This window comes from Boleophthalmus pectinirostris, unplaced genomic scaffold (genome assembly GCF_026225935.1).
Source record: "Boleophthalmus pectinirostris isolate CB_2022bp ecotype Guang Dong unplaced genomic scaffold, ASM2622593v1 HiC_scaffold_21, whole genome shotgun sequence".
In the NCBI taxonomy this organism is placed as follows: domain Eukaryota; kingdom Metazoa; phylum Chordata; class Actinopteri; order Gobiiformes; family Gobiidae; genus Boleophthalmus; species Boleophthalmus pectinirostris.
Genome location: NW_026571175.1, coordinates 30,284,502 through 30,307,697, shown reverse-complemented (window position 1 = coordinate 30,307,697; position 23,196 = coordinate 30,284,502). Strand labels below are relative to the sequence as shown.

Sequence of the window (23,196 nt, the reverse complement as noted above, 5' to 3'; positions counted from 1 at the left end):
AAGACAATGATTGCGAACTATTGTTAAAATGCTACAAACATCACTTCAAAACTTACAGTATAAAACATATAATTCCATATATATTTTGTTTACTATCAATTCCATAATCTTCTTTCTAACTAATAGTGATGTCTCTCTGTGGTCCTGTCTGTAGCCCTATATGCAAAGTAGTCTGTCTTGGCCCAGTTGAATTCTGATGACTTTGAAAAGGTTAATTAAGATTAAGAAGCTTTTTCATTTACATAATAATCATTTATATTTTTCCTGACAGGCTTTTAAAATGTTAAAGAGGTACAAAAGTGTATTCAAATTCGTCATGCTTGCCAAAAGGAGAAGTAGTGTAATTTAAAACACTTAAAACCTTCATGTAGATTGGGGAAAAAATGTATGGGTTTTCTATAGTTTATGATACAACCAACTCTTATCCATTTTAAAAAGGCGCATTGCGTAACTTTTCAGCAGGAAGGTACGCCGTTTCCTAGTCTCCATGGAGAAATAAATGTAGTTATTGTTGTTTATTGAGTGTTTTGAGCAATTAAAACATCAGTATTTGAATAAATGTGAGATAGATACCTTTAAAGCTTTACAGTGGAGCATTCCAAGGCAAAGCAAATCGCCATGGAGACAAGAAGGTAGCGGAAATTTTATATAGATAGCGCGCCTTCATTGGTTTTAATTACCATCAAAATAAATCTTCGTTTGAGTGCATGGATTTTTATCGTTTATGATAAAACCAACTCTTATCCATTTTAAAAAGTATATTACGTAATTTTTCTGCTGGAAGGTATAACACTTCCTGGTCTCATGGAGAAATAAATGTAGTGAATGTTTTTTTTAGCAATAAAATGACCGTCAAAATGTTAGTTTGATTAAGTGCCATGTTATTCTTTCCGTTACTGCATATATTTTTAAAGGTTCTATATTACATAAAACGAACTCTTGTGAGCTTTAAATCATGTTATCATGTTGTTTCCTCATCAAAAACAGACCTGGAGTTGTGTTTAGTTTCATTTACGCACGGTTAAGTAATGAATTAATTAGTCTGACTACATCTCCAGACCTCAAAATGCTCTGATCCACCTTGTGATGTCACGAAGCGGTAGTTTTCACGTTAACAGCGACATTTTAGCTTTTGCTCAATAAAGATTGGGCAACTCCACGTCTGAAATCATCCAAATGATTCCTGTGAAGGTGCATGCAGTTTAAAAACGCAGTGGAGCACTTCCTGTATTACCACGTGACATCACAAGGTGGAACAGTGTTTTTGGTTTGAGAGAAGAACAAAAAAAAACACAAGTCTGGCTAAGTTTTCGATGAGGAAACAACAACAACATCATAACATAGATCAGAAAAAGTGTAATATGGGCTTTTTAAATAACTAAAAATGTGTTGATTAGCTTCTACTAAAATGTATTTGAATTAAATTTGGGTCTTTAAATTAGTATTACTTTATGAATTGCCTCTCCAACTATTTTCGTTTTCACACAGCCTATAGAAACCTGCTTTTGTTATATAATGTACCTTAAGGCAAGCAGAGGGGGTATTTTCTGTACAAAATGTTTTATATTTGAATTTAATTGTAGAAAGAGTAAACATCTTTTGAAAAAGCGAATGATTGGTCATTTATTAGTCGTGTAGAAGTTACCATGCAGGAATAAGGGACTTTTTAGAAATATAGTTTTATCATAAGATTCCAAATTTCTGTCTATAAAAGCCTGTCGATATTGAAACCTGAGATTTCCAACTCGTAAATATTTAATTATAGAAAAAAGTAGATTGAATACTCGGCCTTGGATCTTCTATTCCACCATCCCTGGGAAAGGACAAACAACAACAACAGCTTTTGAGTTACAGGCAGCGTCTCATTTCTCTTTTCTCACTTCCTTTGACTTGATTCCTCTCGTCGATTCTGAAGGAAAATCGGTGAAGAAGTCCCGCCCACAGAGGAGGGAGGAGAGAGGAGCAGAGGAGACACAGAAGCTGTTTTCAGGCCGGCCAGAACGGTGCACAGGTTGCACAGGGAACCAAAGTGCTCACTGGTGAATGCCCCGCTTTCAAAATATTTAAGTGAACCCGTGATGTGTCATCGACAGAGGGTGTTAATTTGCCACTAAATAAAAACAAGGCCAGACGACAGCGGATGTCACAGCAAGAAAATAACAATCATGGATCGCATCATGGACACCAGCGAGCATTTATACTCATATTAATAATTATTTATCTGCGCCGAGCTCTGCTACAACATCTGCTGTGGAGAAGGCGGCAGCGACACTGAATCCAAACATGGAACCTTACCATGCGAACATGGATATAGCAAATATTTGGTCTCCTCCACTGACCACTGCACAATCAATTTTCTTGTCACCTGATTTCTCCACCATGTTCCACACACACATTTTATTTGTTTGTTTATTTTGCCGAACCTGCTGACGTCTAGACGCTCTGATTTTCGGCGTGAACACATCAGTCGGTTCGAAATTGGGGGCAGGAACCAGCACTGGCACGGTTCCCTGATGGCCTGAAGATGCCAAGAGAGGAAAGAGAAGAGCAGAGGAGAGACGAGCAAAGCAGACACAAACTTAGGGTGAATGGGACAGTCTTTCAGGCGCTGGTTCTGACCAAAATGACCCTATAATAAATGACCCTAAGGATTATTTAATATTATAATTTCAGGACTTTTAAATCAAAGTCAGACAAACATGCTTTGCTGCTGTCCCTGTAGTTGTGTAGTTGCAACAATACAAACTCCTCACTGTGAGACAATTATTTGAATTGATGTCTGCCTCTTGAACCCTCACTCAGGTTTCCTCTGTGGTCTCCTTCCCTCACCTCCTCTGAGCTTTGGGACAACGTTTAATACGGCGCGTTTGATTGACAGCTGAAAAATGGAGGATCAAGGAGAGGAATCAAGGAGAAGGAAGCGAGGACAGAGAAATGAGATGTGCCCACAGAGACTCCTACAACTCACACAAAGTGGGTAACAATTTGGTTGTTGAGTGCATTTTTTTTTCAGGAGTCCGTAAGCTTTTGCGATTAGACAACAGTGCTTATATCGTCCGCTTCGTCTGGTTTCTTGGGTTTGCTTGGGAGAGACTTAAGATACTCCAAATGCCGCCGTGCGTCTTCCTGATTCTGCCGCACGTAGTAGACGACGTAGGAAATCACCATGGCGAACCACCCAAACATGGTCACCAGCATGGCGTAGTCCGTTGTCCTTTTCGCCAAGTTGCAAAGATCGGTGTCCACTGCCAAAAATGGACGCCCTTCCTGGTCCCTTATTTCGGAACTCCGGCACAGCACCCTCGCGGCCGCTTCGTGATTGTGCGCCATGCCCCCGATCGCCTGCTGTAAGGTGCAATCGCAGTGCCAGGGGTTATCGTCTACAATCACCCGCGCCTTCAATCGGGCGAACGCATCCTTGTGGACGCTCGTAATCCGATTGTGCGAAAGATCCAGAACTTGCAAGGTCGCTTCTATGCCGCTGAACGCGCCTTCGCCGAGAGTCTCCACGATGTTGTACGATAAATTCAGCTCTCTCAGATACCGCAAACCGTGGAAAATCTGATCGGGGACTGTTCCGATTTGGTTGTGGTCCAGGCGGAGGAGAACAGTGTCCACTGGCAGGCCCGCGGGGATCTCCTTGAAGCGGGCGTGGCTACAGCTGACGTTCAGACCGTGCAGGTGGGAGTCCCTTTGGCAGATGCAGCCTTTGGGGCACATGCTCGCCGAGGGGAAGCACAGCGCCATGAGAACCAGGCTATGGAGGAGCAGGCACATGGGGAGGGAGCGTGACAGCCACACGTCCAGCAGAGTCATAGTGGCCGGCAGGTGTCAGAACCAACCGCATCCCGCCGTGGAGCTCCGGAGAGGGGGGAGGGGTTGGCGTCGCAGCTGGTGGAGAGTCAAAGCGCACATGGCATCGTGCGTGGTCCTGGTTGGAGCGTTTACAGTTGGCCGAAGGCACCCACGGGAGAGTGGAGGGCGCGAAGTGGTGCTGGCATGGTGTGAACCCTGAAAGACATGGAGAGAGAAGCAGTGAGAAGGTGTGAGGCAGAGCTGGAGGTCACTGTTGGAAGGAGTATAGCTGACAAAATAAACATATTTTCAAAGACTAAGTAAACATTTTAAAATACAGCTGCTGTAAAAAAACGAATTACTGAAATGGAAACCAAAACAAACATTTCTGATCCATGTTTTAATGTTGTTTCCTCATCACAAACAGACCTGGAGTTGTTTTTTTTTTGTTTTGTTTCAACACACAAACCCTGCGTATTTAAGAGAAGTTCTTCTTTCAGACTGAAAACACTCCACCTTGTGATATCATGTGGTAATACAGGAAGTGCTCCAGTGTGTTTTTAAACTCCATACACCTTCATTAGAATCACTGGGATCATTTCAGCCCTGGAATTGCCAATCTCTACTGAACTAAAAGTAAAAGGTAACTGTGAACTTGAAAACCAGCTTTGGAGATGTAGACAGACTAATAAAGGATTACCATATTTTTCGGACTATAAGGCGCACTTAAAAACCCTTAATTTTCTCAATAATTGACAGTGCCTTATAATCTTATATTCTGGTTGTGCTTACTTAGCGTGATTCATCAGTCAGTTTTACTTCATGGAAACCATCTGACCTCGCACCATTAGGATTTGTTCGCTCGACAAATAGGTGGGTATGTTTTGGCATTCAACCAATCGCTGCTATTAGAGCAATAACGTCTTTCCCCTTGATAATATTCACCAAACATTCTCTTTGCTCCGGATTTAAATCCTCGATCTCGGGAATTGTTGTCAACACAGAATGTTTGGCTTTTCGCTAATTGCCTGGTGCCCTAACTCGCACTTCTGGGGTTTTTACGAACAGTCTAGTGTATTCTGATTCCTGACCTAGTCGCTGAAGAGAAATGAATATGAGTGGAGGCATTAGGTGGCGCCAGCCTGTCTAGTGCTTACTGACCTCGAATCGATTTTCACATATATTCCACTGAGTCGTGTTCTTTAGTCTGACAGAAGCTGACCGCATCAGCGCACAAGGAGTGAGCTGTTTTTTGTTTTTTTTAATCGCTTATAGTTTATGCAAATTAGTCATGTGGTTTTAAGTTTTGTTTCTGTAAAACGTAAACAAATGTGAGCAAAGCTGCATTAAAAACTTTATTACTCAATCTATATTTGAGTCCTCCTCGTAGGAAATAAAGTCTCAAGTCTCAAGTCATCCTTCTGTTTCACTTAATGCATCTTATAATCCAGTGTGCCTTTTAGTCCAAAAAACACAGTACTCAAACATGTGTGAATGAAACAAAACACAACTACACGTATGTTTTTGACAAGGTAACAACATTATAACATGGCTTAACGCTCACAAGAGTAAATTTTGCATAATATAAGACCTTTAAATTCTCCCAAACAAACACAAGCATACACAAGTTGCATCGGACCATTTAACGAAATAAATGGGTTTTCAAAGACAAAAGGTTTATTTTTAGTCTTATTGAAATATGGCAGAAATTAAAACTGTTGTGAGCCTAATAGCCTTCAAATGAAATCACAGTTTCATAGAATTTATATTTATATTACAAAAAAGCAACTCAAGTAACTGCACGCACAAATACAATAACAATGAAGTGGACTTTGCATTGTTGCATAATGAGGCAAGTCCATGGACACAATGCTGCAGGTGTTTGAGCAAAGTAAGACTGAGTGTTTTTAAGGTACTTTTCTAGATGAATATATATATTTAATGCCATATTGAGTAACTTTTCAGGCAAAACAACACCACCATGAACACAGGCAGGTGGGAGAAGCCGCTTCAAGGATTCACTGTTCACTACAGATAGTGTGTTTTTGCCTCAGTAAGTTTCTGCAGGAGAGACGGGAGCTCTGCAGGGTCTGATGTAAACCCAGGCCTTCGATTGATGACCCTGCTGTAGTTTTTTTTTTTCTTTTACTCTCTTATCAGTATCTTTGCAGAGAAACAAGCAACAGCACCGGGCCGAGCTGCAGGTCAGATGTGTGGGGAGGACAGTAACAATGCGTGTTTTTCAAAAGGTAGCATGTTACAGAAATAAAAATACCTGTAGTTTAAAGGTGCATTGTGTAACTTTTCTGGTGGAGGGTCCGTCAAATGCTTTTCCTCATTCCTTTATCTAGAATATTTTACAGTAGAGCTGATCGATGATGGAAAAAATAATGATCACGATTAGTTTGGTCTATATTGAAAACACGATTATTCCAGCAATTATTTTTAAATAATTACACGATACATTTATTCAGCATTTCTCTAAAAACAAACAAACAAACAAACAAAAAAAACCACTTTATTACTGATATTTTTTTATATTAATATTGTACAGTTGAAGCGAGTATTATCTGTTACATAAGGGTGAATTGTTGTACAGTTGTAGGGAGTATTATCTGTTACATAACAAGTTACTGTGCAGTTGTAGGGAGTATTATTTGTTACACAAGGGTGAGTTATACACTTGTAGGGATTATTATCTTTTACACAATGGTGAGTTATTGTACAGTTGTAGGGAGTACTGTCCGTTACACAAGGGTGAGTTGTTTGTAGTGCAGTTGTAGGGAGTATTATCTACTATATAAGGGTGTGATATTGTACAGTTGTAAGGAGTATTATTCGTTACATAAGGGTGAGTTGTTGTACAGTCGTAGGGAATATTATTTGTTACATAAGGGGAATTGTTGTACAGTTGTAGGGAGTATTGTCCGTTATACAAGGGTGAGTTGGTGTACAGCTGTAGGCAGTATTATCTGTTACATAATGAGTTGGTATACAGTCGTAGGGAGTATTATCTGTTACATAAGGGTGAGTTGTTGTACAGTTGTAGGGAGTATTATCTGTTACATAAGGGTGAGTTGTTGTACAGTTGTAGGGAGTATTATCTGTTACATGATGAGTTATAGCGCAGTTGTAGGGAGTATTATCTGTTACATACTAAGTTGGTATACAGTCGTAGGGAGTATTATCTGTTACATAAGGGTGAGTTGTTGTACAGTTGTAGGGAGTATTATCTGTTACATAATGAGTTGGTATACAGTCGTAGGGAGTATTATCTGTTACATAAGGGTGAGTTGTTGTACAGTTGTAGGGAGTATTATCTGTTACATAATGAGTTATAGTGCAGTTGTAGGGAGTATTATCTGTTATATAATGAGTTGGTATACAGTCGTAGGGAGTATTATCTGTTACATAATGAGTTGGTATACAGTCGTAGGGAGTATTATCTGTTACATAATGAGTTGGTATACAGTCGTAGGGAGTATTATCTGTTACATAATGAGTTGGTATACAGTCGTAGGGAGTATTATCTGTTACATAATGAGTTGGTATACAGTCGTAGGGAGTATTATCTGTTACATAATAAGTTGGTATACAGTCGTAGGGAGTATTATCTGTTACATAATGAGTTGGTATACAGTCGTAGGGAGTATTATCTGTTACATAATGAGTTGGTATACAGTCGTAGGGAGTATTATCTGTTACATAATAGTGAGTTATTGTACAGTCGATTGGAGTAAATATGAATGTAAGTTTAAAATACCACTGCTGTAATAACAAACGCCTGAAACGGAAACCAAACCTGTCCTTCATCTCGGAGGTGAAATGAGAAAAATATTGTCAGAAATTGGATCAGCAGCAGGGGTCCACGAGAACAGCTCTTTAAAATCTCCCAAACAAACACAAGCGTACACAAGTGGAAGCTTAGAGCCCTAATTAGGCTTCGTTAACATAAATTAGAAGACGCTCCGGGGAGGGCACGTGGGTCATTATCATTAAACCCTTTTGTTTTGACATAACTGTGCCAGACGGCGGTTGTTGCTAGGAAACATACCCCAAAATCAATACTATGAATGATTTATAGCTCAATTAAGGCTCGCTAATAAATTATGTAAATTCAAGTGTATAACTATTACTACTAATAATTTGATTCAAGGGCCAATCAAGTCGTGTAAAAGCAGAAAATTATCTTTGGTTTTTAAGGGTGGGGTGTGTTATGTAACTTTACTGCCACCCAATTATCACCGTTATTGCTTCTCCTGGACAGCGTTAAAGGTGCACTGCGCAACCTTTCTGGGGGAGGTTCCGCTACCTACTCGTCTCCATGGAGATATTAACGCTTTGCCTAGAACAGGTCGTCGGCAACCTGCAGCTCTTTCATCCTTTTGTTGCGGCTCCCTGTGACTTTGTAAAATAAATAATGAGTATTTTACGGAAGCCGAGAGGGGTCATGACAAACGCAAATGCCACAACAAATACAAATGCGACAACACAACAAAAAGCCACAACACACCAAAAAAAGCCACAACGGAAATGACCGCGGGACTATATTTTAATGCAAACAGCGCAACAAATACAAACGCCACAACGCAAAATGCAAATACCGCAACACATTAAAAAGCCACAATGGAAGTGACCGCAGGACTCTATTTTAATGCAAACAGCGCAACAAATATAAACGCCACAACACAAATGCCGCAACACATTAAAAAGCCACAACACATCAAAAAGCCACAACGGAAGTAACCGCGAGACTCTATTTTCCGACAGACCGATCAAGCGGCAAGTGAAGAGGAAGAACTACAACATGAAAAGTAAAGGAACAGAGAAGTTGGAAACGTAAGTAAAAGTAATTTGTGGTTTTATCATTATTCATTTCACGTTGTAGTTCTTCTTGACTTGCCGCTTGATCGGTCCATCGGAAAATAGAGTCCCGCGGTCACTTCAGTTGTGGCTTTTTGATGTGTTGTGGCTTTTTAATGTGTTGTGGCTTTTTAATGTGATGCGGCATTTGCGTTTGTATTTGTTGTGGCGTTTGCATTAAAATAGAGTCATTTCCATTGTGTCTTTTTTTTTTGGGTGTTGTGGCTTTTTTTGGTTTGTTGTGGCTTTTTGTTGTGTTCTCCCATTTGTATTTGTTGCGGCGTTTACGTTTGTTGTGACCCCTCTCGGCCTTCACAGGATTTAATTACAATATATTTTTATTTTAATTTGTTTAAATTTGTAAATAATGGTAATCTTGTAACATTCAAATAAAACAGATCTGCAACCCGGATTTACCAGGTCCCACACCAGCAGCATGATTTATTGAGCTTTTCGACTCCTGGTAGGTAAATGATGGATAAATCCAAGAAAAGAAAAGTTTCTGAAGAAAACAGAACATTTAATGCTTCATGGGCAGATTCATTTGATTTCACAGCTGATGAAACTGGTTTACACAGCGATAAAATAACAACGGAACACAGAAACAGACGGCAATTTTGGTTCACTGTGGATGGATAATTTAAGTTTGGATTTTTATTTCCTACAAGAAGGACTCAAATAGATATTGAGTAACAATGTGTTTAATGCAGTTTTGCACACGTTTACATTTTACAGAAAGAAAATTTAGAGAAAAATCCTGCACCCTGTCTCTTTATGTTCTTGGGCTGCTCCATCTCCTCGCACCCATCTCTAATAAATGGTGTGCGAAGTTCTCATTCTTTTATACAGAAACAAAAATTAAAACCACATGGCTCATTGGCATAGACTGTAAGCGCTCTTTGTGTCGCTAATGTCATCAACTTATGCTGGACTAAAGGACACGGCTCAGTGGAATATGAGTGTTCTTCCTGTAACAGAGGATGTGCTGTTGATGGTGAGTCTGTTCTGTGCTTCTATCGCGTTGGAGATGGTTCATGTTACACTTTTGAGAAATTATACGTCTGCAGGTCAAACGCATAAAGTAGGGATGGGCATGTTTAGTCGACTAATCGATAACTGATCATTAAGAATTTTGTCGATTAAATTCATTTTTAATAAACAAACCGAATGTAGATTTTTGTGCGTAGAGACGAAGCTGCATCTGACAGCGCACAAGAGCTGTTTTTTTTTTTCTCTCCACTTAGTTTATGCAAATGAGCCATGTGGTTTTAAGTTTTGTTTCTGTAAAATGTAAACAAATGTGTCAAAGCTGCATTAAACACATTATAATGTCAAACGGGCTGATGTGGCTCTATACTGGTTATGGTTTATATGTTGTAAAGTTGATTTTATTTATGCAGATTAGTAATAGTAATAATAAATGATGATACTTATCATATTAAAACGTTAATGATAAATCGAAAATCGATCCTTAATTCTCCCGATGATTGATTAATACAATTTCATATGCAGTGTTACCCTCATTTTAGAGTCAGAAGGGTTTTGTAGCTCCAGGTGTAATTCTTTTCTGTGGGAGACGCTCCAAATGGCTCTCTGAGTATTTAAGGTTGCCGACTTCTGGCCTAGAATGTTCCATGGTATGAAATTAAACATATCCATCTAGGATTTATTCATTACGGGTGTTTTTATTGATCAAAAATACAATAATTCCTTATGAATAGGAGCGACTCTCCACAGATCTGAACTGTAATGTAGCACCTTCCACACTGTGGTTCTAAAATTTGACAGAAGGGCTGGACCAGGAGCAGATGGATGGAGTTTTTTGGTCATCCACCTCATAAGAGAAAAAAACAAACAAAAACGTAGATATATATGTAGAAAACATTTCCCATGTTACTGAAATATCCCATAATTGAAAATTATTGCAAAGCATCATAACAAAATATCTGTCTTTCAAGTCCCACGGTATTTACTATTTATTGAAATGGCACCTTTATACTTATCCATCTTGCATTTGTTCAATTACAGGTGTTTTATTTGTTCAAAAATATCTTATGCTGTCACCAACTTGTCTCCATGGCGATAGATTCGGGTTAATGCCCAGTTGCGGAACATCCCAGGCAAAATACCATCTCCCTCGAAATGAGCAGCACTGCAAAAACTAAACTCTAGCCAAATTAAGATGACTTGAATTAATAAAGTTTTAACATGATTTGAGTAAATTTTACTTGACAATGCAACAAGGGTTTTTATAGTTAAAATATGAAAATGTATCCTTGTTAAAGAAAACAATTCTTTGCACTTAAAATAAGAAACAAAATCGAATATTGCTCGAATGAAGAAAAACACACACATTCCATTGGTAAATAATTGTAAATGTCAAGTTGAATCTACTCAAATTAAGTGAAATGTTCTTAATTTAAGTCATTTTAACTTGCCTAGATATTGTTTTTTGCAGTGAGGTGCACGCAAATCCTCCACCAGAAAAGCTACATAAGATTAGAGAGCGTTCAAACATCTACCCACTATTCTAGAGCCGCACGATCTTGGGAAAAAATAGACTTGTGATGCTTGAAAAGTAGGATTCTGTTCAGAGCGCACATTGTAAACAACTCCAGCAGTGTTAACATTTGAGAGAAGACTGAAATATGAACCGAACTGATAAGCCAATACAAGAGTCCTGGCTTTGTCGGGATTGTTTCACAGTGTGGTATTGAGCCTTTCTGTCTTCATGGAGCCCAAACCAGACCAAGTTACAGGCCAGATCTGTGGAGAGGCGAGGCCACTCACAGTCAGAATGTTGTTTTTCTAGGTATTTTTGAGCTATACAGTCACTTAAAATTTAATAAATGGAAGGTAGAGCTGTTTAATGTCACACTGTGGGACATTCCAGGCAGAGTAGTTACATATTCATAGGAACAACCAGGTGATAGCCAGGAAAAGTTACACAATGCAGCTTTAAGGTACAAGATTTCTCTGTATAAAAAGGGATGGGCTATTTAGTTCTTTGCAAAGACCGTTGTATTTTTTATTTTTTTTTGTATTTGTTGTGGGTGTTTTTGTGTTATTGTTCTGCTGGCCTTAATAAATAAATAATAAAAAAATACCATTCTATTATCTAGAAAATTGCAGTCTTTGTGATCTGATAAATGTGACAACTCAAATTGTAGTTTTGATTTGATTGGAATATGCTGTGGAGCCAAAATCCATACTACAAACTTCAAATTGTTGATGAAAATAGACGCTAAATCATCATTCTGTAAGCAAAAAACATGAAGTGCAATAAATAAATAGCAAAATGTGAAACACTTAAGTACTTAGTTTGTATCTATAATGAGCCATAAAAGCTGAACCCACTAAAATAGTCACATTTATAAAGCACTCAGAGCACTTTATGCCAAAAAAACACTCGCCCATTCACACTCACACTCACACACCAGTGCAGACAGATCGCTTTACCGACCGAGTATATATCCAGAGCGGGATTCAAACCACCGAGCTTCTGATCAGACAACAACCACCGTTTTATTTTACATAAAAAAACTGTTGATCTCTTGTGCCAGTTCTTCTGGACTCGTTACCTGGTCCCCAAAGGATTGACCAGGTTTTGTATTCACCCTGTGTGTCTGTGTCCGTCCACCCACTATAATTCCACCATTTATGGACAGATTGTCATAAAATTTGGTACGTGGGTCAAGACCCTGTGCCTGATGCCACAAAAAAAAAAGTTTGGTGATGATCCAAGTTCATTTGAGGTCACACGGGTCAAATGAAAGGTCACGCCTTTATAAAGGATCGGCAATTTCTGAACCATCTGCGAGCTAAAATATTCACCCAGTCATCACACAAGTTGGCACACACATAACCGGGGCACACTGGATGTTACAATTTGAAACCGGTCAAGGTCACCAAGGTCAAATATGTTTTTGGTCATAACTCCGCGAGGGATCGAGCTAGAGCAACAGGAGTGGTCTCAAAATCTCAGAAAAATTATTATCTATTCATAAGTCTATGCATTTGTCTAGTAAAATATTAATAGTTTTTGAGATAATCACTAATTATAACAGTTCCTTTCTCTTTCAGTGTATGCTGTTAAAATTCTAACTGGAACGAAAATAATTTATATTTCTTCTTTTTCTGGTGATACACAACACACTGATCTACAGTCACACAACTAACATATACGGAACTCATGAAAAATTACATTTTCGTTACACGCTCGTAAACACAAACATTCTCATGTGTGACCAGTATCACACAAATGTTCATGGGCCTGTACAGATACACACATTACATTGTGGATGTAACAATCATGTAATATGGGCTGGGCTCCTCATAAACTGCTTCTGTGGCGACGAACTGACCCCAAACACAACTTGCTTCACTTAAAATAAGAAAAACAACAACTCTTTAGTCTCTATTTCTTATTTTAAGTGCAAACACACTAATTCCTTTGGTAGATAATTTTACTTTTCAATTTGAATTGACTCAAATAAAAGTAAAATGTTTAAGTCATTTTACTTTAGCTAGATTTTTTTTTCCCAGTGTATTTTTCCACCACTCTGTACGATTACGATTATTTTAATCCATTTTAATCAAAGTCAGAAAAGAGACAGCAAAAGATCTTTAGGTTTTCATTCTTTTTTATCATCTGCTGTAATTTAAGAAAGTGTACACGGAGTAAACTTGTTTCACAGTAATCCTCAATTTCAATCTCAATTCAATTAATAAAATAATGAATTGCCCAGCCTTACTTTGAGCAGAATCCTTTTATTAGAGCATCATAATCACAAAGCTTGTCAGAAAAAATGCAATTAAACATAAACCCGAAGCGTTCAACCCTACAATATAGTCATTAGTAGCAGTAGTAATTATGGTGACGTGCCTTTCCTTATTGGTCCTCTCTCAGTTCATTCTTTCAGCGGTGACCAGATTCACCATGGCAACCCAATGCCATCAGAGCAAACATGCTCTGACACTCCCGCGTCGCCTTTCTCAGCTCCTCCAGCCTGGACTCGCTCTACACAGCCGTGAAAATGTAACGCAGGAAAAGTAGTAGTAGTAGTAAAAAAGAAAAAAAAGGTATCTGTACTATACTTATAAGGTGCTTTGCCTGGAATGTTCCACAGTATGACATTAAACAGCTCTACCATATTTATTCAATTATAGATGATTTTATAGCACAAAAATACCTGGTCTGATTTGGACTCCATGAGTGCGTTTACATTCACATCAGTATCCCGGTTATGATCGAGTTTGAGTTTCCCGGTTTCTTCGTGGTGCATGTAAACGCAGTATCCCGGTTTCAGTATCCCGGTTATGGCAGTATCCTGGTTATTAGAAACCGAGACACTGTATCTGGTATATTTCAATAGTAACCGGGATACTGTGGCATGTAAATGCAGTATCTCGGTTACTGCAACATAAAGTTGAGTGCTCATGCGTCCGAAACACTTTTCAGTCTTTTCACCGCAACAGTAGCAACATAAATAAAGTGACCAACATAAATAAAGTGACCATACATGAGTGAAACCTGCACACGTACAATCTGCACTCGTATGAGCTCTGAAAAGCTAAAACCTGAACTATCTCCCGTACGATATATATACACAGAACAGACTCACCATCATCAGCACCTCTTCTGTCACAAAAAGAACTCACATAATTCACTGAGTCGTGTCATTTAGTCCGAAAGAAACTGATTGCATCAGTGGCACAAGGAAGGAGTGTTTTTATTACAGTTTATGCAAATGAGCCATGCAGTTTTAAGTTTAATTTCTGTAAAATGTAAACAAATGTGATCAAAGCTGAATTATCTGATCAAACGGGCTGATGTGGCTCTACAGTGGTTATGGTGTAGATGTTGTAAAGTTTTTATTTATGCAGAAGATTTTAATGAAGAATCTGTTTGATTTGATCTGTGCAGTGGATTGTGGGATATCTCATAGCTCCTCACCGCTGGTTAAACCTCCCGAGCTTCCTCTGCTAAAGGTGCTCATGGTTTGTATTTTTCGTGATTTATTAAATTGATTTAAGTTAATTTTTGCGCTTGTGCATTTGTAAGATTATATAAAGAAACCGGGTTACTCCATTTGATCATGTACACGGGGATATGAGTGTCCTGGTTTCTCAGCGCGCATGTATACGCAGTATCCCAAGTATTGACATAACCAGGATATGGCTAATAATCGGGATACTGATGCGCATGTATACACACTCCATGGTGATAGAAAGGTTTAATGCCACACTATGAAACATTCCAAACAAAGCACTAATATCTCCATGGAGAAAAGCACTGGACGTTAGGGGTGTGCAAAAATATCGGAATATCGATATATCGTATCGTTTAATGTGATGATACAGTATCGATATCATGGGCTACTGTATCGATATATCACCAAGAGTATTTTTAGGTGTGTTTTACTAAATTATTTTGTTACAGAGCTACAGTTTTGTTGCTTGTGGAGTGAAAGGAAACTCATTTATGTGACACATTTGACATTTTGACACTGTTTTGATGATTAAAATGTTTGTGTTTCATATGAACTCTGCACAAGAAGGGGTTTAACAAACACTTTTAGTACCAAAGCCATGATTTAACCTTTATTTTTTATTGAACTGTATCGAATCGATTTGAAATATATCATATCGAATTGAAAGCACACTGTATCGAGATATGTATCGTATCTGCAACTTCTTAATGATACCCAGCCCTACTGGACGTACACTCCACCAGAAAAGTCACAAATTGCACCTTTAAGTAAATTTTTTTTTCATTTGATACTTTTACTTGAGTTTTTTTTTTTTTTTTTTGCTCTAGTATGTTTTATTCGCCATGGCAACCAAACACCATAAATGCAAACACGCTCTGACACTCCCAGCTCGTCCAGTCTGGGCACGCTATACGGAAAGTCCATTATCTGACAGAGCATTGATCAGGCCTAACAAGAGAAACTGCTCAGACGCGCTTCCCCCTCTTAATGTAGATATAATTGGCCTTCCATCAGGTCCCACCAAAGATACTCAATATGCAAAGAGGAGAAGCAGCAGTCACTTATAATTGCCTCTGGTGCCCATATGTACTTCTCTATACGGAACAATAGAGAGTCACTCAAAGAAGTGGAAGAGTCTAATGCTGGAAAGTATAGCACTGATTAATAATGCATGATTTAAACTACTCAGTACTTTATGGACAATGGACAGTGACTCAAGCAACTTAAAGGTCCTGTATTACATAAAATTTACTCTTGTCAGCTTTAAAGCAGGTTTTAATATCACAGTCACGATGTCCGAGCATGATAAGTGGAAAAGACTCATGTTTCTGAGCTGCAATCTAAATAGTATTCAGTAGTTTCTCTGCATTCAAACACACTATGATCATCCAACTCCATTCTTCCCTGAATATGGCCTCCAACTTTGCCCAAATGACAAAATATGAGCAAAAATCTAATTTTAAATAAATTAATTCATTCATTGTATTTGTTTGAACAAGATACAACAACATCAACAACAATAACACAAAAATAAGGATATGTACATGTACATTTTTGGGACCTGGTGCTCAAAAGGGGTAGTCAGGCTTGTGCCACCTAGTGCCTCCGCTCAATTTCATTTCTCTCCAGCAACTAGATCAGGAATCAAAATACACTAGACGGTTCGTAAAAACCCCGGAAGTGCAAGTTCAGGCACCAGCCAATCAGCGAAGAGTCATACATTCAGTGTTGTCAACGATTCCTGAGATCGAGGATTTAAAGCCGTAACAAAGAGAATGTTTGGTGAATTTTATCAAGGGGAAAGACGTTATTGCCCTTCTTCCTACGGGATTTGGGAAAAGCTAAATATACCAGTTAGCCCCGTTAGAGGTGCATTACATACGTCACAACCAAATAGCAGCAATTGGTTAAATGATAAAAAGTACCCGCCTACCGTCAAGCAAACAAATTCTAACACTGCGAGGTCATATAGTTTGTACAAAATGAAATGAAGTAAAACCGGCTGATGAATCAGGCTACAAAAGGAGTAGGATGAAAAAAAAAACATTTAAAATCGTATAGTGTTCTACCTAAGTTGTTTTACATAATCACGTCAATATATAGTATAGTGGATATATAAATAAATGAAAATATATCCAGTTGAGTCCACAGAGCAGGCATCAAATATCCTGAAATATGCAAACTTATTCATTTAGATTTGTATCCTTATATACCACCCCAATATGAACTGTTACTGTGATTTGAAATGTGTGTGTACTCAAATGTTTGTAACGATATCCAAATCTCACGGTACAATATTATCACGATATGCATCTAACGGTATGATATTTATTGCGATATTCTTAAAAGGAGAATATAATTGTAGATGGGACACTTTTTTCGCTTTTAAAATACCTTAACAAGATTATGGTGTGAATTATTACATCATAATGCAACAAATTTGAGTAAAAAACATATTTCTTCATGTTGTCTGCACTGAAATGAATCATGGGATATGTAGTTCCCGATATTTATAAACTGTTGTTACTATAAAACCATGCATTTAAAGGTTGTATAGAGGATTTTCCAAGGAACGAGAAATCCAGCGACTGTTTGTCCTTTTTCAAATGTTGCGCATGCGTGAAACCACCAACCCTCCCCTACAGCTCCTACGTAGAAACGCCTCCTCCCGCCTCCTCCTTACGCCAGAAACAGGTTTGTTTACAGCCGGTGCGCTGCACATGACTTGTAAACAACTAACTACAGTGTTGGTTAGGCAAGGCGGAGAAGTGAGGAGCGGGGGGAGGGGGGGCGCGGACATTTCGTGCGTGGACGAGAAGTGAGGAGCAGGGAGAGAACGGAGCAGGGAGCAGGGAGCAGGGAGCGGAGAGAGGAGAGGGGAGCGGTGCGCGGAGATTCCGTGCCCGGAGAAGTGAGGAGCAGGGGGAAGAGTGGATCGGGCAGCAGGGAGAGGAGCAGGAAAGGGGAGCAGAGAAGGTTGCGCGGAGATTCAGTGCGAATGAACTAGCTACAACACGCAGCAGCAAGCGGACTCTTTCTTTGCATTGAAAATTACGTTTTCAGACATAGGATATCGCTTTCGTGTCCTGAAAAACGTTTGACTAGCTCTTGGAAATAAAGTACGTTTTCATAATAAGCAGAAGTTTCCTGTCCAGGAGTAATTTGGCGACCAGTGCGTCAGTCTTTAGACCCTGCGTCTGCTTCAATTGCGCCATCGCTGGAATGAATCTTCAAGAATCACCTTAGTTTGGCTTCGCTGCTTTTCCCCTTGTCTTCTTCTTTCAGCGACCTCAAAAACTGACTTTCTTTTGCGGCTTGCGTCTGTGGACTGCGTGACAGGCGTACGTAAGCCACGTATCGGCCTGGCGCGCAGGCAAGTCAGTTACGCTAGAAACGTAGGGAGATTGATTGACAGCCTGTCAGCTCACAGATAACGAGGCAGTGTCGTTATCTATTGGCAAATGTTTAGCCCCACCACATCCAGAGTTGATGAATTTTTATTCTCTTTTTTTTGGTCATCATAATTACAAGGCTACTGCACCTCTATAATGCTATCATTGACAATTTGAAACCAAAAAAAATCCTCCATACAACCTTTAAGCAAAGGAACTTGTAATTTGATATATTGTGACAGCGCATGATATTATTGTGACACTTTTGATGATATGAATCACGATATTACGGTTATTGTTACATCCCTAATAGCAAACTATGTTTTTTTAGACACTGGGCCTTGGGCTACACAAATGACAGGTGACAGGTGACGCTTTAATGTTTAATCTGAATATCCCACTTCAAATTAATTCAGCCTATTAACTCATGATATAGCAGTGAGTATTAAACAATATTTCTGTAGTTATATATTTCCTCAATCTGGCAGACAGCCCAACAATTGCCAATCCAAAATGCACCAAATTAGAGGAAAAAAGACCTGATTTAGCCAAATATTTGCTGAGAGAAGACCACAAAACCCCTATTATTGTAAATCTCACTAATCCATGGAAAAATCTTTTTACTTACATCAAATTTTAGGGTTAAATTAATAATGACAGAGCAAGTGATTTAAAAGTGCCCATAAATATATCGATACGTTCTGAGTTTAAAGGCTTTTCACAACATTCAGAGACAAGTGTGAAGTTTTACCTTCATGATAAAGCCAAAAAAACAAAAACAAAAAAAAACCAAAAAACCATCACACTACACTGATACTGAGACAATAAAACCACTTAAACTTAGATGCAGACGCTACACAGTGGACTTATTTTGACCTCAATAGCTGCTTATACAATCTATCTGTACCGGGGTAATTCAAATTTTGCTCAAATACCTGGAAAGAAAATCAGATACAGCGTCTATAAGAACTCGCAGTGTCTCATATAACAGGAAGCAGAAACCCATGAATATCATTCTCTCGCCTGCTGTTCCCTGTCAGCACGAGTCAATACATCTGCCTCATTCTTGTGCCGCAGCGTGTGGTACCAGCTCCGACCAGCAGGGGGCCCTCCTCGGAGCATGTCACTACACCACGGCAGCCCCTCACCTTTGTCAAAACAATCCATCTGCCACAGGATCCATTTTGAGATGGGTAATGTGGTTTTACGGACCACTAATCGCACTAGCGTTGGAATGGGAGCGCTGATTGCGAGTTGGTTTAGCCACAGCAGCAGTAGAGTAATGGAGAATACAGCGTAGTTTGTTCCCACATTAACCTCTAAAGCCAATAAAGACAACGGCATTATCGCTGAGTTAGGAAATAAACGCTTTTTTGTTCAAGTACATCAATGCTTGATGCCAGAGGAAAGAGTGATGGGAGACAGACTCGACAAATTGCGAACGCTTTACTTTAGATCAGCGGTTCTCAACGTCGGGTGTGGTCATGTGTTGGGGGTCCTCCAAAACTGGTACAAACATTGAACATTAGTTAATAACACAATTTCTTACAGTATACAATCCCAAATATATAACATTTTTGATGGAAACACCTAAACCAGTAAAATACATTGAAATGAAATGAATTTTTTATCCAAATTTGGTTAAAAACATGACTATAATTTTATTTTGATGCCATTCATAGAGTATCAACTAGATATTTTCATACAGATAAGGTAAAGTTTAAGAACCCCTGCTTTAGATTAGGACACAATAGCACATGGTTTAAATAATTTAAAAAGAAAAAAACAAAACATGCTTGGAAAATAGGGGTGTAACGATATCCAAATGTCCCAATACGATATTATCATGATATGCATCTCACGGTGCGATAATTATTGTGATATTGATATGGAGAGGTTAACAAAATTGTACATATGCAACTTTTCCTTTTTAAATACCTTGACCAGTTTTCAGTGAGTCATTATTGTCATACTCCAAAAAAATATTAAAATATATAAATTCTATTGTGTTGTAAAAGAAGTAAAGGATCATGGCCTATGCAGTTCCCTCTACTTTAATACTTGTAGGTGAAAAACCTTGCAATTCAATACTTTGTGACAGTCCATAATGTTATTGTGAGAGTTTTGATGATATGATATTACAATAATTTGGTTATTGTTACATCCCTATTGGAAAATACTCCCAGAATAAAAAATGAACAATGTAACTTTTCTGAATGATGACCAGAATGTTCTAGCCTGATTCCTCAGCTGGTTTCACTTCGTGGAAACCGTCTGACCTTGCAACTTTAGAATTTGTTCAACGGTAGGCAGGTACTTTTTTTCATTTAACCAATCACTGGTATTTGGTCGTGACGTTTGTAATGCGCCGCTAACGGGGTAACTGGTATATTAAGCTTTTCCCAAATCCCGTAGGAAGAAGGGCAATAACGTCTTCACCAAACATTCTCTTTGTTCCGGCTTTAAATCCTCGATCTCGGGAATCGTTGCCAACACAGAATGTATGTCTCTTCACTGGTTGGATGGTACCCGAACTCGCACTTCCGGGGTTTTTGCAAGCCGTCCAGTGTATTCTGATTCCTGACCTAGTTGCTGGAGAGAAATGAAATTGAGCGGAGAATGTTCAACAGAATGGCATTAAACCATAGACTGTATATATAAGTGGACAGAGCTAATGCACTCGCCACTGCATTCCAAATTGTGGGCACTTTCGGCTCCTTCTGACTCTCGCTCCCATTGACTTACACTTGGATATCGTGGCTCCTCTTTCTTTAACTTCTGCAGTGAGCCTCGTCATTTTGGTCTTAAAATGTTCATATTAACTCACTCTACATGATCCTGATGTTTTCTTATTTAAGCCGTTTTGTCCGTAAATAAATTCCTATTCCTAATATGGCACTCGCCCCATAACTTCAGCCTCAATAAGCTTCATTTGACTGGATCCGAACACTATGGGTGATGTCAAACTCGCTTAATCCACTTCTTTAGTCTGTGCATTAAACATATTCAGCTCAAGCAGGAGATGCAACCTGACCAAGTCACAAGTCAGATCTGCGGCGAGGCAACTGTGCCCACAAACAGAGTACGTGTATTTAAACGAATAAATATAAGATGGATGTGTTTAGTGTCATAGTGTGGAACATTCCAGGCACATCTCAATCAATATCTCCATGGAGACAAGCACATGGCAGAACCCCCACCAGCGAAGTTACATAATGCACCACTGATTTCAATCTATTTTTTAACACCCTTCCAGTATTTTTTACTAAATCTGGAGTGTGAGTAAGAGCTGAATGATGAATTGGAAATCATATCAAAATTGCACTTTGAATAGCCATAGTTAGGGAGCTGCCAAATGTAGTGCAGACCTTGACAGATTCATTTAGGAGTTATAGACTACAGTAAATCAATGCTCTTTCAAGGGTTGTTGCTGGTACACATTTTATAATACTTACAATCATTAAAACCAAGTAAAAATCGATAAAGGATTAAAAAATTCTAATAATCTAAAATGGTAAATGAGTAAAAATTTATACCCAAGACTGACACATTCTAACGGCAGTATTATAACTTAATACGCATTTGTGATTTCTGTTATTGTCTTAATTGTGCTGTAATTTCACCATTGTGGGTCAAATAAAGGTTTATTTATCTTGAAGGTATCTATCAGAGGTGGGACCAAGTCGTTGTTTTGCAAGACTCAAGTAAGTCACAAGTCTTTGACCTCAAGTCTGAGTCAAGTCCCGAGCCAAACACAGGTAAGTCCAAGTCGAATCTCAAATCAGTGGCCCATAAGTCCAAGTCAAGTCCAAGTTCGTCTGCTTTGAGCTTCAAGTTATTTCAAGTCTTTATTTGCAATTGATATAACTTTTTAAAACAAATTGTACTTAAAAAGTCATGGTATATTTAATATATGAGTATTTATATAGTTGTAGAAATGCTATTTTTCCTTTTTAAATGTCTTGACAAAATCTTAGTGTGAGTCGTTACAGTCAGAATGGAAAGAATTCAGATTTTAACATGCTTAATATCAGTTATTTTGTCAAGTAGTTCTCTGTAGTTCTCTCTGTTTTACTATATTGTACTTTAACTACTGTATTGTACTGTATTTTACTGAGGATAATACATCACAGTACTTTAGTTGCATCCAAAGTACCAAACAGTGAAGTGAGAGGGACATGTTCCAGTTTGTTCCTGTAAAATTAAGCGCAGCATTTATCACCTGTATATTTTTTTTAGCAGAAGCATCAAGTATTCTCAAGTCACAGGCCTCAAGTCTGAATCAAGTCCCAAGTCATTGACCTTCAAGTCCAAGTCTTAGTCCATTTTATCAAACCAAGTCTCAAACTCTGTCATCTATACTTCAAAAAGATAAATAGGACAGGGAAAATTTTATATTTCCTCAATAGTTTTCGAATGCTCTTGATTAATGTGAGAACTATAAGGTCAGATATAGGGTATAGGAGGAAGTTTCATTGAGTTTTTGTATTTTATTTTATTTTTTAGTATTCTGTCTTGTTCCTTTTTTGTTAAAGGTACACTGTGAAACTTTTCTGGTGGAGGATCTGTCAGATGTTATTGCTTTGTCTGGAATGTTTCACAGTATGGTACTAAACCTTTCTATCTCCATGGAGACCAAACCAGACCAAGTTACAGGTCAGGTTTTTCTAGGCATTTCTGAGCTCTAAATCCAGCTGCAATTTAATAAATGGAAAGTAGAGCTGTTTACAAAATACCTAGAAAAACAGGCATTCTGGGCCTCTCCACAGATCTGACCTGTAACTTGTAGAGCTACTGACCCATGACAAGAAAAGTCGGCTATTCCACCACTGTCATATTCTTGTTAAACGCAGCATTTTAACTTTGGAAAACCTGATCATGAACGCAAATGTTTGTCTGCTGTATAAGATTTGACAGACAGTTTGTTACTCTGAGCTCTGAAACCACCTCCTGAGCCGCTCGATCCAACTGAGTGCAGGATCCACAAACGCAGGACGGCATTTGGATACTCAACTTTTTCATGCATCCATCAGTGGAACATGTTACCAACAAAGCTGAACACATAAACAAACTATGGCGCTTTCTCACGCCTGGAGAAACAGCGGCTCCTCTCAAACCAAACCTGCGCCCATAATGTGACTGATGAGTGTCTG

At 38.7% G+C, this 23,196-nt stretch overlaps 1 protein-coding gene across 1 annotated transcript; it reads right to left on the bottom strand.

The window, feature by feature from the left end:
- Window positions 1–3,033: 3,033 nt before the first annotated feature.
- Window positions 3,034–3,816, bottom strand: lrrc3b (leucine rich repeat containing 3B). The gene has a single exon (XM_020925917.1). The coding sequence runs from the start codon at window positions 3,814–3,816 to the stop codon at window positions 3,034–3,036; it is 783 nt and encodes a 260-aa protein (XP_020781576.1).
- Window positions 3,817–23,196: the final 19,380 nt, after the last annotated feature.

Bases quoted from the DNA above. Each gene is read 5' to 3' on its own strand.
- lrrc3b (XM_020925917.1), bottom strand. From the start codon at position 3,816: ATGACTCTGCTGGACGTGTGGCTGTCACGCTCCCTCCCCATGTGCCTG.